The following is a 22,163-nucleotide window of genomic DNA, read 5'->3' on the forward strand; positions in this document are numbered from 1 at the left end:
CCAATCCCAAAGGGCTTCATAGGAATTTGTTAAGCAAATGTCTACAGCAACCTTATTTAAAGCTAAACCCTTTTAATGCTACGATCTAAAAAATTCTGGAAACTCTTTGATTTTTTCCCCCGTTTTTCTTAATCTGCAATCCGCCTCCTGTGGTTACTCAGCATTGACTAACACCAGGCACTTCTGATAAATGAATAAATCTATCAGAAATGTCAATGAGAAAAATCTACTCTTAATCAGGAATGGGAACTTTTGTGCCTGTGCATTAAATTCCTCAAGATTACTATGAACTTGAAATGTGACAATATGGACATTACTAAAAATACAGCAATATGTCAATGAAAATATATTGCAAAAAATAGGGGAGAGACAAATATTGTTCACACATTGTATAGTAGCTCTAAAAGCCCTTTCTACAAAGTAGATATTTGGAAAGGTAACAATTCATCATTATTAATGGGACAAAATTTTGGCTTTTGAAATCCAAGTTTTAAGTATCACAAAGCATATCTCTGTTACTTCAAGCATACATGCGTAGAGAAACACACCACACAAACACACACACATAATCATGTACTTTCTAATAATTTATGTACATTCCTCATAATAATAAACAAGCTGGCCTTATATCTACCTAAAACTCAAAACTAGTGCATATACTAACACCTGACTGTACACCTTACTGTAGGGTAAGTCATCCACTTTCCAAGCCAGCCTTTTGAAGCTATAGCAAATCAAATTTTAGATCCAGAAAATGAATGTATGCTTTGGAAGTACTGTCATTTAACTTAAAGACATGAAGGACTTGAAAAGGCTATTTTACATCTCATCAAAACCATAGAAACCGTCAACAGAAAATCAGAAGATTACAGGCTGCATTTAAGCTAAATTCAGGGAAATCCTCTTACAATGAATTCAGAGTATGCCAAGAAAGGTGGCTATAGGGAGAATTCTTTTTCCCTTCTCTTCCTCCTAATCCCAGCTTGTCTTGGTCTTCACCATCCCCCAACACCCCTAATCCACTCATTCTAATACCTCCCTGGCCCAACCAGACAAATTGGTACTTAATCTCTCTGCCTTACCATCATCCACTCCCTCTGACAGCTCCCTACAGAAGAGTTGCCACATCATACAGCCAAAGCAAACTTTAGCTTCAGTATGATGTCTAAATATTACAGCTTTATCACCTGTGACATGCATTTCCAGAGGATCTTATCACATAGGTTCAGTGAAAGTATTAGAAATATTAATTTCCACTGCAGACAGTCCAGAGTATAAACAGAGACAGCATACAGTGGTGACTATGACAGCCCCTAGAGGCCTCAGAGCTTTTTAAGAAACATCACTCCTATAGGATTTCAAAAGAAAAATTTCCCTGTAGATGATACAGCAGAGGCCATTTCTCCTTGAGTCTCATAATGTTACCCCCTAAAACATAATCCCTATTCCAAGGCCTGTTCTGTTTCTCTACAAATCTGTCCTTAGCATGAAATGTTAAGACTAATCCTCACTCCTCAAACAATTTTATGGAAAAGTCTTCATGCCTCTGAAAATGAAAAATAAAACAATTCTTTAGTGCTGTTTTTCTAGAGAGGAAATAGTAGATGATGATCAAAGTGTGGATACTATATATACTCGGTTCACCAGATAACTCTTGCCCCTGTTAATGACTCAATAAAGCCAACCACAGGTTATTGGGGGATATGCGACAAATGCATGAGTTTGTAGAAGACCCCTGACCACTATCTCACCTCATTTTGAGAAACAGCCTCGTTTTTGAGAATAATCAGGTTCCCAGCACTCTGACCACTTTGGCCTGTGAGGTTCCTGCTGTCAGTCACCGCTGCTTGGGCTCCTGAAGGCCCTGGTCCTGTCTGGGCCCCTGTATTGTAAAACATGAAAGTGTCACTCCCTGAGCCTGCTGTCAGACAGGCCTTGTAGCAGTAGGTCTTGGTGAGGGAGCCATTCCCTCGAACTTCAATGAAGTGAGGCTGCACTTTGAGGCCATGCGGTATCCTGGCATCAATATTGTTATTGGCCTGTTTGTAAAGTTCTGCAGGGCACCTCTCCCTTACTCCACAGAAGCCTCCACAGCATGCAGTGCCATAGGCAGTGTAGCGGTAGCACTTGATGATGCTCAAAATGATGATTGTCAAAAGAAATATAAAAGACACTGTGCTTAATGCTATTATTAGATAAAGGGTAATTTCAGAATATGTCCGAGGGCTCTTAACATGTCTCTGAGTGTCAGGGAGGATTTTGGAAACCCTATCCACCACAGCTACTGTAATGGCCACAGAGGCTGATAGTGATGGCTCTCCATTATCTCGGACCACCACGGTCAGGTTGAAAGTGCTACCACTCTCATCTCCCATCTTCCTGGTAGTCCTAATTTCTCCTGTGTGCAGTTCTACTTTAAAGAGGTCCAGGTCAGAAGTCTGGGCTAGATGGTAAAAGAGCCAAGCATTTTGCCCAGAGTCTGAGTCCATGGCTATGACTTTGGTGACCAGGTAGCCAGCAGGGGCAGTTCGAGGCACCATCTCAAAGGCTGCTGAAGAGTTCGTTGAGGTAGGGTACAGAATGTGAGGGGCATGGTCATTCATGTCCACCACATACACGTTGGCAGTCACAGTGCTGCTCAGTGGTGGACTCCCCTTGTCCTGAGCCTCCACAGTCACAAAGAACTCCCGAAACTTCTCATAGTCAAAGGAGTTGACAGCATAAAGGCTGCCACTGGCACTGTTAATGGAGACATAGGAAGTGACTGGCAGCCCTTGAATCTCCCTCTCCAGAAGGGAGTAGGTCACCTCTGCATTCTCCTTTTCATCTGGGTCTGTGGCTTGCACAGTACAGAGCAACACACCTGGCAAATTGTTCTCCTGTATGTAGATGGAATAGGAGTCCTCCAGGAAGCTTGGTGGATTGTCATTGATGTCAGAGATCTCAACCTTCAGTGTCCGCTGGGATGTGAGCTGTGGTATTCCCCCATCAGTGGCTGTCACCGTGATGTTGTAGACAGCCACCCGCTCTCGGTCCAGCGGGCCACTCACCACCAGTGTATAGGAGTTTCCAAAGCCATTCAGTCGGAAAGGGAGTGTGGCCTCCAGACCCAGGCTCACTTTCCGGTTGGGGCCTGAGTCTTGGTCATTGACACTGAGAACAGCTACAATGGTGTTCGGTGTAGCATTCTCAGGCACTGGGCTATACAGGTCCGTGAGCACCACCTCTGGGGCATTGTCATTCACGTCCACGATGTCCACCAGCACCTTGCAGTGACCTGCCATGGGCACTGGACCTCGGTCAGTTGCCTGCACATAGATCTGGTAGGAGGAGGCTTCCTCATAATCCAGCCCCCCAATTACTCGCACTTCCCCAGTACTAGCATCTATGCTGAAGAGCTGCCTCTCCCGGTCCGAAGTGTAGCTGCTCAAGGAGTACCTGAGCTCACCATTGGATCCCTCATCCGGGTCTGAGGCATTCAGCTTCACCACCAGTGTGCCCGGGGGTGAGTCTTCCCGTAGCTGGACGCGATAAGTGGACTGGTCAAAGGCAGGAGAGTTGTCGTTAGTGTCCAGGACACGCACAGAGATCTGTGCCGTACCCGAGCGGGCTGGGATGCCCCCATCCACGGCTGTGAGAACCAGGTGGTGCAAGGCTGCCTGTTCCCGGTCTAGGCCCTTACGCAGCACCAGCTCAAGCACTTTACTGTTCTCCTGCAGGGGCTTAAGGTCCAGCTCGAAGTGCTCGCTGGGGCTGAGCTCGTAGGTCTGTACTGAGTTGGCGCCCACGTCTGGGTCCTGCGCACTCTCTATGTGAAAGCGCGCTCCAGGAGCCACCGATTCGCTTACCTGAAGCTGGTAGTTGGGCCGCGGGAAACGCGGTGAGTTGTCGTTGATGTCCAATATTTCCACCTCAACGGCGCTCACTGCCACGGGGTTGTGCGCCAGCACTTCCAAGCTGAGCAGGCAGCGAGGCCGCTGCTCACATAGCGCCTCCCGATCAATGCGCTCGTTGACGAAGAGCGCCCCACTAGTCAGGTCCAGCTCCAGGTAGCGCGGACTGGGCGCACCCAGGTGGTTGATGCGCAAGCAACCCGGCCCCAAGCGCCGCAGCTCGAGCCCCAGCGCGCGAGCCACGTTGCCCACGAGCGCGCCGGGTGTCTGCTCCTCTGGCACGGAGTATCGCAGCTGGGAGGCCGCTGGGCCCGGTAGCAGCAGCAGCAACAGCAGCCGGAGAGGCAGTAGCAGCAGCCAGGGCATGGGCCGCCGGAGCCGTGGATGCTCTGTCGCCGCAGGTCTGGTGCCCGCCTGCTCCATAGCCACTGGCCGCGGCGGAGGCAGCCGGGCAGGGCCGGAGGCGGCAGCTTCCCCAGCCGTGCTCCACGCCCGGGCCCCGCCTCCGCTCGTGCCACCCTGAGCCCACTCCCCCACCGCTCACGCGCTAGCAAACGCCTGGGGCCGCTCCCTCCGTAGGCCCTCCCAAGGGCTCCTGGCCCCACCGCCCTCGCTGATTCCCCATCTTCCAGCTCCTCCGCTCGCCTCCGAGTCGCTCAACCCGGCTCGGCTTCCTGCTGCTGCTGCCGCTACCGCTCCAGGGGGAGGGAAAAGGAAGCAGAAGGGGAGACGGAGGGGGAGAGGGAAGGGGAGGAGGGCTCAGCAAGTCCTGCTCTGATTCCGCGCCCAAGTGGCGGACAGCGAACCCGGACTGCTCAGCCTCTCCAGTCCCATCTCCTTCACCCTGGACCTGCCGGATCTCAGCGGACCGCAGGAACACGGCCACTCCCTTTCTCCCTACCCCCACTGTCCAGTTCATCCAGTCTCCACCGTCTCTCCCCTGCTTAACGGGTCTTTAAGGAGATTAGTCTGGGAAAAGCGGTCAAACCCCTAGAAGTCTGGCTATCAGCTCCCCAGGAAAAGATTTACAAGCGCAATTCAGGAAAATAAACTAAGGGGCCTTAGCTAAGTGTGGGCACCCAGGAGGCGGATCTAACATTAAAAGGAAACAACGCAGGGGGAGGCGCTCTGGGGTTACTGGCGATGGGAACTATTCACCTGACTCCCACATCTTCCCTGGACATTCTTAAGTACTGCAGAAAGTGCTCAACTCCTAGGGCAAAAGGAGGGGGATGGCAAATGCTGCCCTCTTTCCGGGAGCAAGCCTAAAACCAGCATCCTGGGATTCAAGACTCAATTCTGCTGCCGGCCAAGTGGCCCTTACTTTCAGTGTGTGCCTTGGCAAATAACCAATATTTTAAAAAATAGTCTCCATGAAGCTGTAGGCAAATCTGTTATTTGACCCATTTTGGCGATAGTGGGAAAAATCTGGTAAAATTTTTAAAGAGATTCTTCTCTCAAGCTTTTTCTAATCTTGCTTCAAATCTTATTTATCACCCAAGACATTTTCTTTCAAGAGTGATTTAAAATTTTTTCTTTAATGGATGACAATGTCTTCAAGAGTCTGCAAAACCATTAAATCAAGAGAGTTACTGTTGATCTCCTAAGCCAGGCTGGAATTTGGATTCCATTAATGCTTTGCAGTTAAAAAAACAAACAAACAAAAAAATCTGCTGTGATTAAGCAAAATGTGGGAATCTGGGATTTATCTCACAATAACCAGCAATTTCAATGACTGCAGCTTATCTTCCTTAAATATAAGACTCCTTAGACTTCTGTTCTTCTGTGTCCCTAAGATTCCTTTTGTACTGCTATAGAGGCAACGCAGAGACAACAAATTCACTTCAGTAAAAGAGAAGGCAGAAGGATCAGAGGAAATCTTTCCATGCTGTGTCATTGCCTCTGCTGCTCAATTCTGAATATTCACTCTTCCCAGGTTCTCACGTTTCTTCCACAGAAATTTGAAATCTATTGCCTCATGTGCAAAAAAAAAGCACTCACTAAAATGTCCTTTCTCTTCATCTCCCAGTATTTCTCTCATCCATAGATCTTCCTCTATGGGTCATTTTCTAGCTATGGACTGGAACAGTCAGTGTGAGACCTGACATTTGGCATGCTTCCCTCCTAGAGGGGATGGTTAAAGGAGCCAAGGTTGTGAGCCAAGGTTGTGATCCTGACACCCGGAGTTCAAAGGCCCGAACTAGCACATCACTTCGTTCCACCGACCAAGCACACTCACTATCAATGCTCCACTACTTAGCCAGTTTTATTCCAGAGAAACGCCCAGCTTCCTCCTATCACTGCTGCTTCTTATTTGTCCTCTTTGTTTCCTCAAGGGTACAGAGTAGGAAGCAAATTTCATCAAAATCTATTCCTGTCTCCTTTCTTGGGTCTCTGGCTTCTTCCTCTTCTTTCTGCCTCCTCCCCAAACATCCCTACAATAATTCTGTCTCAGTTTGCTGTGGTAATTTGATCTCAGAGGCCTTAATCTCTCAAGTGCACAAATTGTGGACCTGGCCTATGTCCTCACCCATCACTTATTTCTGAAAATAAATGGCTTATAAGTGGAATCAAGTTGTAAGTTGTCAGGAAAAGTGATCTTTCCTCCCCTCATCTCCTCCCAGCCCTCTGAGTCGCTGCCATCTCTGCCCACAGCTCAGAGACCTGGCCACTGGGTATTGACCAAGCATAGACCTGTGACTGTGGAAAGATCATAGGCACTTAAGGAAGAGATTACAGTGGCAGAGGCTTGGTGATTTTTTAATGGAAGCCCCCAAATGTCATGTCTCAGGAGAAAAACCAGGACTCTCCTTTCAGCACTCTTGTCATCTTCCAGCAAGGACACCTGCCAGGTTGTCCATTTTGCTGTTTTAGGCCCTATGGGTATTTAGCTCCAACTAGAATTTACTGCCTTAATTATTGAGGAGGCAAACATAAAGCCAACACAATCAGCCTTCTTTTGAAAGACATTGTACTAAAGAGATAGTATACTCTATTTGGCACTATAATGATTTCGTTCCTCACACCATTATACTGAGGCTCCTGCCAACCTTACTAGTTGTTAGAATGTGATTGCTCAGACTGTGGTTAATTACCCTTTCTACAAATATTAATGCTAATGCCTTGACCACACCATTATGCATTCCTATCCTTGGACCTTCAAGAACTCCCTATTAAAAAGTAGAACACAGTAATTGGGAACATAGACTTTGGAGTCAGTCACACTTCTGCCAGTGACTAACTGTGTGGCTATGGACATGTTACTTAACCTAAGCTTCACTTTACTCAATTTAATTAAGGAAAACAATAGTAAGCAAAACTCATAGGGTTATTTTTATGATTACATGAGAAAATATATGTAAAGCAATTTGCACAGTAGTTAAGTACATTATTGTTGTTGCTGTTGTCATGAGATGCAACAATTCATTATTATCAGATAAAACCTTGGTTGACAGTCTATATGTAGCATGGCCCTTTGGATATCAAACACAGATAAGCACGTTTAACTGTGCCATATAGGAAATCAACCATGATGGAGAAAATGCGTATTCAACAAAGTTAAACTTTCCCAATTACTTCTAGAATTATATCGTACATTTTGAGAACAAAACCAAAAAACAGCCCCTTTTTATATCACTAAGTAAATGGGACTTCTGTTATGAGAACTCCTTCAAGAGATTTGTTCCTCACAAGAGATTTACCTTTATAGAAAACATAGAAATACTTTAGCAACAGAGTATGAAGTTAGTTCCTAAACATGTTGTAATCTACAGCACCCAGTATGGAGCTTGGCACAGAGGTGCTCAATTAATGTTCTTTGAAAATAACTAAATTTACGAATTTATCTGTGTAATTCTAATACAAATGGCTTCTTATTTTCTCTCCTCCTTTTAAAATCTTACATACATTTCAAGATCCCGATGAAAACCTACCTAATTCATGAAACAGTGTCTACTCTAAACACAAGGTTTTTTTTTTTTTTCATTTTCACAGTCTACAGCATATCTCTGTAAGATGGCATGTGTCATTTTTAAATTCATCCAAATAATTTAATATTATCTCTTTAATTATAAGTAACCTAAAAGCAGGAGCCATGTCTTACATTTCTGTCTCCTTTGCAATGTAGAAACCCTTACAGACTCTCAATAAATGTTAATTGCTTCGTTTTCTTCAGATCTTATTTTTAGTAAACTCTAGAAAAGCTGCTACAGAAAAATTTCCTATATAGGGATAGAGCATATCTTATGGAGAGGAGGTTGAGACTCTGAAATGATTTTACTATTGATTTCTTCCTTTAAAATTGTCAAATGAAGATATGAAACAAAGTATTTCAAACCTGGAGAAATGAATCCCACTGATAAAGTTTCTGGACCCTAAGAAAGGCTCTGTCAAAAAGTAATATTTTTCTACTTTACATTAAAATTATAAATTATAAAATAAAAGTGTTCCTTGCTAATAACTAACAAGAAAAGTGACATGATTAGATAGGACATTATGTTCATTTATCCCCATGCTAGACAAGAACTTTGAAATCGTATTCCTCAGTTGTCTCTTTTAATTATGTTTGTTAAATACATCTATCATGAGATCACAGGGCACAGAAGCAAAACCAGTTATAACACAACAGAATTAAACCTACAGGAAAAATGCTAGCACTCAGTAAACTCTCCTAATTCACATAAATTATTCTTTATTATTAACACCATTACAGATCATTTTCCTTTTGGAAACCAAATGATCTGGAGTCTTTTGGCCACAGGACAAAAAACATATTCATTAGTTTGATCAGGTTTGGGGCTGATCATTATAAGAGTATCTGTCATGCTGGGAAGGATCTAGTTTTCATTTTTTAATGTATGTATTTATGTTGCTCTACAAACTGAGCACAAGTAACATAATAAAAGAGAGACAAATGGTCATCTCTAATGTTTAGAGTTGTCCAAAGTAGTTTTTAAAAATTCTATCTTGTTAAAAATGAATAGGATTCCTGATCTTCATGCATCCCCAGAAGGAAAATACTTTCCAATATGAGTATAGCAATATTTACAGATAAAACATCCAGTGGATGGGAAGATGAAAAAGTTTTCACATAACTTGATGGTTAAATTTTTTCACATCTCCCTTCCTCCAGAAGAAATACATCAGTCAAATATTTGGCATTAACAACTGGCTTTTACGGGGAGATCCTCTACGTTTTTAGTTCTAAAAAACAAATATATTATTGATAGTTGGCTGAGGTGTCTGAAAATTGCTTAGAATAGACAAAGAGATTCAAGCCATAAGAGATTCAAGCCATCTTTGGATAAGTAACAATAAAAAGGGAGAGACAGGTTTGGGGCAGACTGTGTAACATTAACAGATAAAATCAAACTAGCCAGTATTGGGGGGAGACTTACTTCTTTATCAGTATTCTCAATTGAGATGGCCTAACAAGAATCATAGAATATTAAAGGTTGAGGTTTTTTTAAATTATAAAATTCTTTGTCATTGAAGAAAATGGTTAAGTAAAACTTGAACCTCAAGATCAATAAGGAGATAGGAAGCATAAACATGATATAAGTGGCTGGGCATGGTGGCTCATGCCTGTAATCCCTTTGGGAGGCCGAGGCCGAGGTCAGGAGATTGAGACCATCCTGGCTAATACAATGAAACCCCGTCTCTACCAAAAAATACAAAAAAATTAGCCGGGTGTGGTGGTGGGTGCCTGTAGTCCCAGCTACTCAGGAGGCTGAGAATGGCGTGAACCCAAGAGGCAGAGCTTGCAGTGAGCCGAGATCATGCCACTGCACTCCAGCCTGGGCAACAGAGTGAGACTCCATCTCAGAAAAAAAAAAAAAAAAAAAAGATATAAGTAAGTCAAGTATCTGTGGCCAGATAAATGATCTTCCAAGGCACCGAAAGAACTTACAGATGTGACTAGAGAACCCAATTTCCTATCTTTTAAAAAGTGCCATTAAGCTTGATATAAATTCCTTTGAAAGTCTAATATTACTAAAGTGATTGTTTATGAGCACTTAGAAATGAAGGCATTCATACTAAGGACTACTTTGGCTTAATTAAAAACTGGTAACTTCAAACTAACCACATAGACTTAAGATTGTTTTTCATATGGACATTTTAGATCTTCATTTACTAGAATCATTGCCAAAATAAATGCTTATCAAAACAAAATTTAAAAAAGGAAAGCTGCAGGAACAGTCGCTCTAGAATTCGTGGAGAGATTAAACAAAGTCTCCCAATATACTCTTGTGGAGAAGATAAAGAAAGAAAGGCAGCTGCAAGACAGTGTAGTTAGGTGATTTTGTAATTGTTTAAATAACATGCCAAAAAGTGTTTATTAATGGAATACTTCAACCTAGAAGGAGAATTCTAATGGGGGCTACAGGGATCCACTCTTAGTCTCTCAAGAAACACAGCCTGGTAAATCTTGTTCTTGAACCTCAAGAAACAGAGTCATGGTAAAAAGAAGCTTCCTGGAGCTTCTGATAAACTCCGTCACCATTTTGGGACCCAGTTTCTTCATCAATACCAACCTCATTAGGGTCCTGAGAGGAGTACATGAGGTTAGATATGTACAGAAATAATATGCCAACTCTTAAGTGCCAAGGCATTAGGATGCAAGGGGGTTGGGTGACCAAAAAGTCAACAATTACGCGATACTCTAGATACCCCATTCAACATTTTATTAATGACTCAAAACAAGGAGGTAGCAAGTTCCATGCCAGTCCAGCAGCAAGTTGAGCATTTTTGGAACAAGAATTACAACTGCCTAGGTTAAGCTATGTTTCTAATTCACTAAACTTAGTACCAATTTTCTACCTGAAACTCAAGATATGCCCCAAATTCATTCATGTGTATTTCAGCTAATTTCTGGCTTATAGTTGCCACTAAACCTGTTCCAAGTTTCCATTCATCACTTGGGACCTCTTATTTTAATAGAAAACCTTGTTTGGCCCTATTTCTCCTCTGTAACTCTTGGGATTTTAGCCACAGACTAAAATAAGATGATGAGTATTTGGCACTAAAGAACATCCTTGTTCCCAAGTAGGTTTTAGCCAAAGCTTTCATTGATTTGGATAGGGGTTTTAAAAATATATTTCAAAAACATATTAGATATTGTTGAAGTATCTTGAATTTGAACTGTTTTCCAAAGCTTAGTCTATGTGAAGGCTACAGTTTCTCTTTCCTATACCCATTATGTTTGCTGCTTGGAACAAACAAACTTACACCTCTGTGTAAGAAGGATTACTTCTCAAAAGTATCCATACATATATCTAGAGTATCAAGTAATTGTTGACTTTTTGGTCACCCCCCACCCCGGTGCATCCTAATGTCCTGGCACTTAAGAATTGGCTTATTATTTCAGTACATATCTAACCTCATGTACTCCTCACAGGACCTTAATGAGGTTGGTATTGATGAAGAAACTGGGCTCCAGAAAGGTGACGGAGTTTATCAGAAGCTCCAGGAAGCTTCTTTTTACCATGGCTCTGTTTCTTGAGATTCTGAAATAACATCTGACCACTACACATGCAACCCCTAACTTAAGAACTGTATTATCAGTCTCAAGCTATTAATGTCTAAGTATTTCATAAGGAATACTATTGTTCCCACAACTACAAGTTTCTTTCTCATTTAGAAACTTCAACTGAATCTTCTGTACATGTTTTTAATAATAAACAGCTGGACTTAACAAAATCGTGATGCAAAATAGATTTGTACTTCATATCCGAACTTCTTTCAGTACCATCTTCCTCCTACCTACGATATTCTGCCTAAGTAATGGGGCTTTACAAATGGCTTTGATTTTTCTGATATAAATCCCACTCGTGTATTCCTTGATAGATTTTGCTACAAAATTCCTTTAGCAGTTACAGGCATAATACATTATAATGTGGGTAAAATATAAAACCTCTCAATTAACCATGTTAATATACACTGTTCTTACTGAACATTAAAATATACTTTAAGGCATTTTGATGAGATAATGTTACCTAAAAATTTTCCCTTTCAGAGCTCATTTTATTGAAATTATTTAGAAATGATTTATAAATTCTTCAATTTTGCTTCTGTGTTTTTTCTCTCTTTTTTCTATCACAAGCAAAAAAAAGCATATTATACTTGGCTGATAGACTTGAAACAAAAAATCTGGTACTGATTCTATTTATACAGCATCTCTGAATTAATGGTCTTAAATATCTTAAAAATTTTTAGTTTGATCCATATATAACAATATGCCTTGATTGACGCCAACTTCAACTTTTCAGCACAAAATAGAAAAAAAATACACAAATTCTCAGATCAATCAACACTTTATCTTAATTTGTGACGTTTTTTTGAGACAGGGTCTCACTCGGTTGTCCCGTTGGAGTGCAGTAGCATAATCACAACTTATAGCAGCCTCAACCACCAGGCTCAGTGATGCTCCCACCTCAGCCTCCTGGGTAGCTGGGACTACAGTCATGCACTACCATGCCCAGATAATTTTTGTATTTATTGTAAAGACAGCATTTCACCATGTTGCTCAGGCTGGTCCTGAACTCCTGGGGTCAAGCAATCTGTCCACTTTGGCCTCCCAAAGTGGGCTCAGCTCGCCCACCTTCAGACCCCTGCTGAATGTCCAAAACCAAGGATAATATTGAATTCTATATATACTACATTTTTTCCCATACATACATACCCATGATAAAGCTTAATTTATAAATTAGGTACAGTAAAAGATTAACAACAATAACTAATAATAAAATAGAACAATTATAATAATATACTATAATATTATTACAGGTGTGAGCCACCACACCCAGGCTGACTTTTCTATATCTATTATACATCTATTGGTCAATTCTTTTATAAACCCATTAAATCATTCCAGTGAATGATAACTTTAAGATATAAAAATTAAAACAGAATGGTTTGGTAATTTACTAGAAATAGAAAGTTGATTTCAAACAGAAATGGGTAAAAATCTCACTTTCTCTCTTTCCAATTCAGTGTTACATCTATTATAACAGAGTTGTCACTCTAGGATATTCAATATCCTTTATAATTAAAATTTCATCATAGCTTTCTGTGATTGGTTTTCTGCAGTACTCTCAAGCTGGACTAGTATTCCTTTGATCCAATTATCATAAGCTCATTTAAAATCTCAACTGTGTATGAAATATTTATTGGTTCATAAATCAATGTACACATAGGATATATTGGACAGCAATGCCTCCTAGGATATGTGGATTTAGTGCTCTTTAAGCCAGCAGGAGTTGAAGAATAAAAAAGATTTTCAAATTATAAAAAGTCATTCTTTCCAAGGGTCAGTGATAATGTTTGATGACCTGTTAAGAAAATAGCAACAATCGGCCGGGCGCGGTGGCTCACACCTGTAACCCCAGCACTTTGGGAGGCTGAGGCGGGCGGATCACGAGGTCAGAAGATCAAGACCATCCTCACTAACACGGTGAAACCCCGTCTCTACTAAAAATACAAAAAAAAAAAACTTAGCTGGGCGTGGCGGCGGGCGCCTGTAGTCCCAGCTGCTGGGGAGGCTGAGGCAGCAGAATGGCGTGAACCCGGGAGGCGGAGCTTGCAGTGAGCTGAGATTGCGCCACTGCACTCAGCCTGGGTGACATAGCAAGACTCCGTCTCAAAAAAAAAAAAAAAAAGAAAAGAAAAGAAAAAAGAAAACAGCAACAATCCTGATAAAGTCAGACTGTGAGCTTCCTGTGATTTATTTATTTTTTGATCTCTATTTTAATTAGGTTCAATAATATTGAAAATATGTACTTCTTGTACCAAATTAAATTTGTTCAGAATTTTTAAAAGCAATGAAAGTGAAAGTCCTTTAAAATCTAATTCCCTTGTAGACTAGACCAGCAACAGATAATTGTATATCACTCCAGGCTTTTGACTATGCTATATAAATACACACACTGATACATTTTACCAAAATGGAACCACACTCTACACACTATTGTACAACTTTACTTTTTGCTTCTGTTTTTTTTTTTTTTTTCTCTCTCTCTCTCTCTCTTTTCTAACACAAGCAAAGAAAGCATAGTATACTTGGCTGATAGAATTGAAACAAAAAATCTGGCACTGATTCTATTTATACAGCATCTCCCAATTAATAGTCTTAAAGATCTTAAAATTATTTAGCTTGATACATAGATAACAATATGTCTTGGTTGATGCCAACTTCAGCTTTTTAGCACAAAACAGGAAAAAAAAAATACACAAACTCTCAAATCAATTAACACTTTCTCGCAATTTGTGACTTTTTTTACTTAACATATATGATGAACTTAGTTATTACTTAACATATATAATGAACATCCTTTCACATCAGTATATATAATTCTGATCTAAAAACTACACAATGTTCATTGTCTATATATTTCATAATTAATTTTTACTCCATGATTGAATATTTAAGTGCATTTCTGAAAGTGTGTGCATGTATATGTCTGTGTGTTTATTCTGGGAAGTGCCTTGTTAAAAGTACAGTAGTCCCTCCTTTTCCACAGGGGATACTTTCTAAGATCCCCACTGAATGTCTGAAACCAAGGATAATACTGAATTCTACATATACTATGTTGTTTCCTATACATACATGCCTATGATAAAGTGTAACTTATAAATTAGGCACAGTAAAATATTAACAATAATAACTAATAATAGCCTGTAAACCCAGCACTTTGAGAGGCCGAGACGGGTGGATCACGAGGTCAGGAGATCGAGACCATCCTGGCTAACCCGGTGAAACCCCGTCTCTACTAAAAAATACAAAAAAACTAGCCGGGCGAGGTGGCGGGCACCTGTAGTCCCAGCTGCTGGGGAGGCTGAGGCAGGAGAATGGCTTTAACCCAGGAGGCAGAGCTTGCAGTGAGCCAAGATCTGGCCACTGCACTCCAGCCTGGGCGACAGAGCGAGACTCCATCTCAAAATAAATAAATAAATGAATAAATAAATAAATAAATAAATAATAATAAATTAGGACAATTATAACAATACACTATAATAAAAGTTATATGAATGTAGTCTCTCTCTCAAAATATCTTACTGTACTGTGCTCACCTATTTTCTGAAACTGCTCAAAATGAAACTGCAGGTAAGGGGGGACTAGTGTTTACATGTTTAAATTTTAGGTAGACATGCCAAAATGCTTCCCCAAATGTTTGTGCCTATTTATATTCCCAATCAGTGATCAGTAAACCAATTTATATATTTATGATTTGTCTCCAAAATTCTTAGTTCATAGAGTGCAGTAAAAAAACACACAGAATCATGTCCATAGCAATATTTCATTTTCCTTAATAAAAAGCCCTTAGTCACATTTATAATTTATTTCATATGACTCCCATAAATATCTAACTGCACACTGAGAAATTCAGACCACTGCCTTGAATTTATTTTACTTAAATTGATTATAGTGTTTTAATGTAAATTTTATCCTATATCCAGCAGGGTTAAAGTTTATGCCTTTAAGAATATGCATTCATTGATATCTAACTCTCCACACATTCAACCATTTAACCCAAGATTTAAAAATATTAAATTCGAAATTGAAGCAGTAACCAAAGTCCAGAACCAGACAGATTTACAGCTGAATTCTATCAGAGGTACAAAGAGGAGTTGGTACCAATTCTTCTGAAGCTATTCCAAACAATGGGAAAGGAGGTACTCCTCCCTAACTCATTTAAGGCCAGCATCATCCTGATACCAAAACCTGGCAGAGATACAACAAAACGGAAAACTTCAGGCTGATATCCCTGATGAGCATCAGTGCAAAAATCCTGAATAAGATACTGGCAAACCGAATCCAGCAGCACATCAAAAAGCTTATCCACCATGATCAAGTAGGCTTCATCCCTGGGATGCAAGGCTGGTTCAACATATGCAAATTGATAAATGTAATTCATCACATAAACAGAACTAAAGACAAAACCCACATGATTATCTCAATGGATTCAGAAAAGGCCTTCGATAAAATTCAACATCCCTTCATGTTAAAAATGGTCAATAAAGTACGTCTTGAAGGAACATGCCTCAAAATAATAAGAGCCATATATATGACAAACCCACAGCCACTACCACGCTGAATGGGCAAAACCTGGAAGTATTCCCCTTGAAAACCAGCACAAGACAAGGATGCCCTCTTTCACCACTCCTATTCAGCATAGTATTGGAAGTTCTGGCTAGGGCAATTAGGAAAGAGAAATAAATAAAGGGTATTCAAATAGGAAGAGAGGAAATCAAATTATCTTTGTTTGCAGATGACATGATCCTATATTGGAAAACCCCATTGTCTCAGTCCAAAAGCTTCTTCAGCTGATAAGCGACTTCAGCAAAGTCTCAGGATACAAAATCAATGTGCAAAAACTACTAGCATTCCTATACACAAACAACAGGCAAGTAGAGAGCCAAATTTTGAATGAACTCCCATTCACAATTGCTACAAAGAGAATAAAATACCTAGGAATACAGCTAACAAGGGAAGTGGAGGACATCTTCAAGGACAACGACAAACCACTGCTCAAGGAAATCACAGTGGAAACAAACAAATAGGAAAACATCCCATGCTCATGTATAGAAAGAATCAGTATTATGGCCATACTGCTTAAAGTAATTTATAGATTCAATGGTATTCCTATTAAACTTCCATTGACATTCATCACAGATTTTGAAAAAACTATGTTAAAATTCGTATGTGTATTAGTCTGTTCTCATACTGCTATAAAGAACTGCCTGAGACTCGGTAATTTATAAAAGAAAGAGGTTTAATTGACTCACAGTTCAGCATGGCTGGGGAGGCCTGAGGAAACTTACAATCATGGTGGAAGGGAAAGCAAACACATCTTTCTTCACATGGTGGCAGGAAGAAGAAGTGCCAAGCAAAAAGGGAAAAGCCCTTATAAAACCATCAGATCTAATGAGAACTCACTATCATGAGAACTGCATGGGATAACCGCTCCCATGATTCAATTACCTCCCACTGGGTCTCTCCCACAACATGTGGGGATTACGGGAACTACAACTCAAGGTGAGATTTGGGTGGGGACCCAGCCAAACCATATCAATATGGAACCAAAAAAGAGCCTTTATAGCCAAGACAATACTAAGCAAAAGGACAAAGCTGGAGGCATCATGCTACTTGACTTCATATATACCACAAAACTACAGTAACCAAAACAACACAGTACTGGTACAAAAGCAGATGCATAGACCAGTGGAACAAAACAGAGAACTCCGAAATAACACCACACACCTACAACCATCTGATCTTCAACAAACCTGACAAAAACAAGCAATGGGGAAAAGATTCCCCAATGATACTGGGAGAATTGGCTAGCCATATGCAGAAAATTGAAAACTGGACCCTTTCCTTACATCTTATACAAAAATTAACTCAAGATGAATTAAAGACTTAATTCATAAAAGTATAAAACTATAAAAACCTTGAAGAAAATCTAGGTAATACCATTCAGGACATAGGCACAGGCAAAAATTTCATGACAGAAGTGCCTAAAGCAATTTCAACGAAAATTGACAAATGGGATCTAATTAAATTAAAGAGTTTCTGCACAGCTAAAGAAACTATCATCAGAGTGAACAGACAACCTATAGAATGGGAGAAAAATTTTGTAGTCTATCCATCTGACAAAAGTCTAATATCCAGAGTCTACAAGGAACTTAAACAAATTTACAGGAAAAACTCAAACAAGCCCATTAAAAAGTGGGCAAAGAACATGAACAGACACTTCTCAAAAGAAGACATTCATGCGGCCAACAAACATGTGAAAAAAACCTCAACATCACTGATCATTAGAGAAATGCATATCAAAACCACAATGAAATATCTTCTCATACCAGTCAGAATGGCAATTATTAACAAGTTCAGAAACAACAGATGGAGAAAAAGGAACACTTTTACACTGTTGGTGGGGGGTGTAAATTAGTTCAATCATTGTGGAAGGCTGTGTGGTGATTCCTCAAAGATCTAGAAGCAGAAATACCATTTGACCCAGCAATCCCATTACTGGGTATATACCCAAAGGAACATAAATCATTCTATTATAAAGATACATGCATGTGTATGTTCATTGCAGCACTATTCACAATAGCAAAGACATGGGCTCAACCCAAATGCCTATCAATGATAGACTGGATAAAGAAAATGTAGTACATATATACCATGGAATACTATGCATCCATAAAAAGGAACAAGATCTTGTCCTTTGCAAGGACATGGATGGAGCTGGAAGCCATTATCCTCAGCACAATAATGCAGGAACAGAAAACCAAACACCACATGTTCCCACTATGTGTGGGAGCTGAATGATGAGTACACATGAAAGTATGGAGGGGAACAACTCGCACTGGGGCCTGTCCGCGGAGCAATGGGAGGGAGAGTATCAGGAAGAATACCTAATGGATACTGGGCTTAATATCTAGGTGATGGGTTGATCTGTGCAGCAAACCACCATGGCACATGTTTACCTGTGTAACAAACCGGCACAACTGGCACATGTACCTCAGAACTTAAAAGTTGAACAAAAAAATAAATAAATATTAAATTTAATTCTTGGATAAATGTAATGTTTAAGCAAAAATTTCAAAACACAATGTCTGAAGCTCAGTCTAGTACATCAAAGTAAGCTCATAATAAACAGACCCTTCCAGAGATAACAACTGTAGCCTCTGGCCAAAATATATAAAGCAAATATCTAAGGACTCTGGAGAATAAACAAAAGCAGGCAGTTTGGGGGGAGGAGGGCACTAAAACGGAGAAAGGAATCAGCATGAAGTGAGTTTCCTGTTATTGTTGCTTTGGCCTAATAACTGATCAAGGTTGTGACATAGCATGAAGAAGCTAAAACTCTGACAGATAATCCCTAGTTTCTCCATCTTAAGGGACAAAGGGAAGGAGCCAGGAGCAACAGCACTGTAATCCACAACTGAGAGGGGTAGGGAATCCTTGAGTACACAGAACAAAAGAAGGTGAGCCCTAAATTCAATGATTAAATTCTTCTCACATCTCTGCTGTCCCTGAATCACATATAAAGAGCAAAGGCTAAAGCTAAAAGAACTAAATTGAAGTTTGAACTGCTACCCAGCAGAAGAAAGAAAGATTTTGCATTTTCAGTCTAATCAAGTTTATTCGCTACTAAAACAAAAATGTTAACACCCTTCATAGAAATATAACAGTGATATGGTTTAGATCTGTGTCCATGCCCAAATCTCATGTCAAATTGTAATCCCCAATGTTGGAGGTAGGGCCTGGTGAGAGGTGATTGGATCATGGGGGTGGATTTCCCCCTTAAATGTTGTTCTCATAATAGTGAGAGAGTTCTCACGAAATCTTGTCATTTAAAAGTGTGTACCACCTCCCCCTTCTCTCTCTCTTGCTCCTGCTCCTGCCATGTAAGATGAGCCCACTTTCCCTTTGCCATCCACCATGATTTTAAATTTCCTGAGGCCTCCCCAGAAGCCAAGCAGATGGCCAGCATCATGCTTCCTACAGCCTGTGGAACTGTGAGCCAATTAAACCTCTTTTCTTTATAAATTACCCAGTCTTCGATGTTTCTTTATAGTAGTGCAATAATGGACTAATACAAATAGAATGATGAATCTCAAAAATAACACACTAATAATATCAGGATAAAATCCAAAATTACCTAACATGAAATACCAGAAAAATGTGATGCATTCTTAAAGGTAAAGACCATCAAGAATCCAAACCTGAGATGACACAGATATGGGAATTAGCAGACAACGACTTTAAAGTAGCTACTGTAACTATATTCAATAAGATAAAGGAAAACATGTTGGTAAGGAATGAAAATAAAGGAAATCTTATCAGAAAAAAAGGAAAATACAAAAGAGCCAATGAAAATTTTAGCAATAAAAATATAATATTTGAAATTAAAACTCACTGCCTGATTTTAGGAAAAATGGAGCTAAAAGAGGCAAAAGTCAGTGAATCTGAAAATAGATCCATAGAAATGATCCAATCTGAAGAAAAGAAAAAGGACTGAAATAAAATAAAAATAAAATAAATCTTACAGACCTATGGAACAATATAGAATATATAAGAATATAAAAGAAGTGTATAGTCTTAAAGGACCAAACTTTAACCCTACTATGGTAAAACCAGACAATATTTAAAAAGTACCATTTGTATGTAATTGGAGTCCAGAAAGGATAGAGAGAAATTAGGATTAAAAAGTTTAACGATATAAGGAATAAAAATTTGTCAAATTCGGTTAACAATATACATTTACATGTTTGATAAACTCAGTCAACCCTAAACAGGATAAAAATAAAGAAAAGCATAAATAAGCACATCATAGTCAAACTTCTAAACCAAAGGTAAGTAGAAAACCTTAAAATAAGTGTCCCCACAGCCATGCAAGAGCAACAAAACAATCATATTGCACACAGGAAATAATGACTTAAATGACTATACACTTCTCGTCAGAAACTATGAGCATTAGAAGACAGTGGAATAACATTTTTTTAATGTGGAAGAAAATAAAATCTGTCAATCCCCCAGAATTCTATATCATTCAAATGCAAGATAAATAGATCTTCAGATAAAGGAAAACTAAGATAAATCACTGCAGCATATATGCATTACAAAAAGTGCTAAATAAAGTTTTTCAGGTTGAAGCAAAAAGACATTATGGAGAAACTCCGCTCTTTAGGAACAAATTAATGGCACTAGAAATGGTAAATGACTAGGTAAACAGAAATGACTATTTTTTTTCTTCTTAATTCTCTAAAGTACATAATAACTGCTTAAACAAAAATTATAACTGTGTCTTGTGGGTTTTGTATTGTATGAGATTTAGTACAAATGAAAACTATAGCATAAGCAATGGCATAGGAAGAGCTAAATAGTCTTATATGGTTGTAACTTTTCTATATTTTAAGAAGGTGGTACACTATTAACTCTAAGTGGACTGAGAAAAGTTAAGTATGTATTCTGTAATCCTTATAGCAACCACTAAAAAATGCAAGTAAAAAAATCTAAAAATAGGTATATCTAAAAATTAAAAGAGATTCTGAGGAATACCCAAATAATTTCAAAAGACAATAGATAAGGGGAAACAGAAGAACAAAATCAGAGAGGACAAATAGAAAGCAAATAATGTATTGAAGGACATGAATCTAAACATATCAATTATTACACTAATGTGAATGGGCTAAACACTTCAATTAAAAAGCAGATATTATCAAAAACATTTGATGAAATTCAGCAATGAATCATGATAAAACTCTGAGCAAACTAGAAAGAAAAGGGTACTTCCTCAATTTAATAAAGCATTTGGGAAATACCTATGAGTAGCATACACTTAATAGTAAAATATTGAACACTTTTCTCATAAGATCAGGGTTAAGGCAAGAATGTCTGCTCTCATCACTTCTCTTTATATTGTACTGGAAATCCTAGCCATTATAAAGGCAAAATGAATAAATAAATATAAATATTGGAAAGGAAGAAATAGTCTCTGTATGCAAATTAAAAATCTGTTTAAAATCCATCTACAATAGAATTTTTTAAACCATAAAATACATAATAGGTATTACAAAAAACTTTCAAAACCTCAATACTTAAAACCACAGAACATGCTGAGAGAATTTTTTAAAGACCCAAGTAAATGGAGGTATATATGTTCATACAATCTGATGACTCAATATTGTTAAGATGCCAATCTTCCCTAAATTCATCTATATGTTAAACACATTCCCAATAAAAATCCCAGCGGAATTCTTTGTAGAAATTGAAACATTGATTCTAAAATTTGTATGAAAGTTTAAATGACCAGGTGATTTGCAAACTTATAAAGCTACAATATCAAGACAATCTACTTTTAGTGAAAGGATAAATGTACAGATCAAAGGAATGAAATAGAGTCCAGAATGAAGCCCATACATTCATGGTCAACTGACTTTTTACAAAGATGTCAAGATAATGCAATAAAAAGAACAAGTCTTTTCAACACGTGGTACATTGGATTATCTTACTTGTTTTTCCTGTCATAAATGACAGGATTTTCTTTTTTTTAAGGCTGTGTAGTATACCATGAATATATACCACATTTTCTACCCCCTGGAAGTAACTATACATTTTATTACTTTTATTATTTTAATTGACACATACATATTTATGGACTACAATCTGATGTTTCAATACATATATACACTGCGTAATGATCCAATCAGGGTAATTTGCATATCCATTTATCATTTCTTTGAAGTTAGAACACTAAAACT

General features: G+C 39.1%; 1 protein-coding gene across 14 annotated transcripts in view; it reads right to left on the minus strand.

Moving 5' to 3' along the window:
- Nucleotides 1–22,163, minus strand: part of LOC111527854 (protocadherin alpha-C2) — a 180,952-nt gene that overhangs the window by 40,073 nt on the left and 118,716 nt on the right. The window contains exon 1 of one of the 14 annotated variants that reach the window (XM_023194378.2): nt 1,752–4,842. The exons of the other annotated variants lie outside the window; for them this stretch is intronic. Within the exon in view, the coding sequence (XP_023050146.1) occupies nt 1,752–4,316 (2,565 nt within the window). The 5' untranslated portion in view covers nt 4,317–4,842. Of the gene's footprint in view, nt 1–1,751; nt 4,843–22,163 lie in introns of those variants that run through there. 14 annotated transcript variants of the gene reach the window in all.

This window comes from Piliocolobus tephrosceles, chromosome 4 (assembly GCF_002776525.5).
Source record: "Piliocolobus tephrosceles isolate RC106 chromosome 4, ASM277652v3, whole genome shotgun sequence".
Lineage (NCBI taxonomy): Eukaryota > Metazoa > Chordata > Mammalia > Primates > Cercopithecidae > Piliocolobus > Piliocolobus tephrosceles.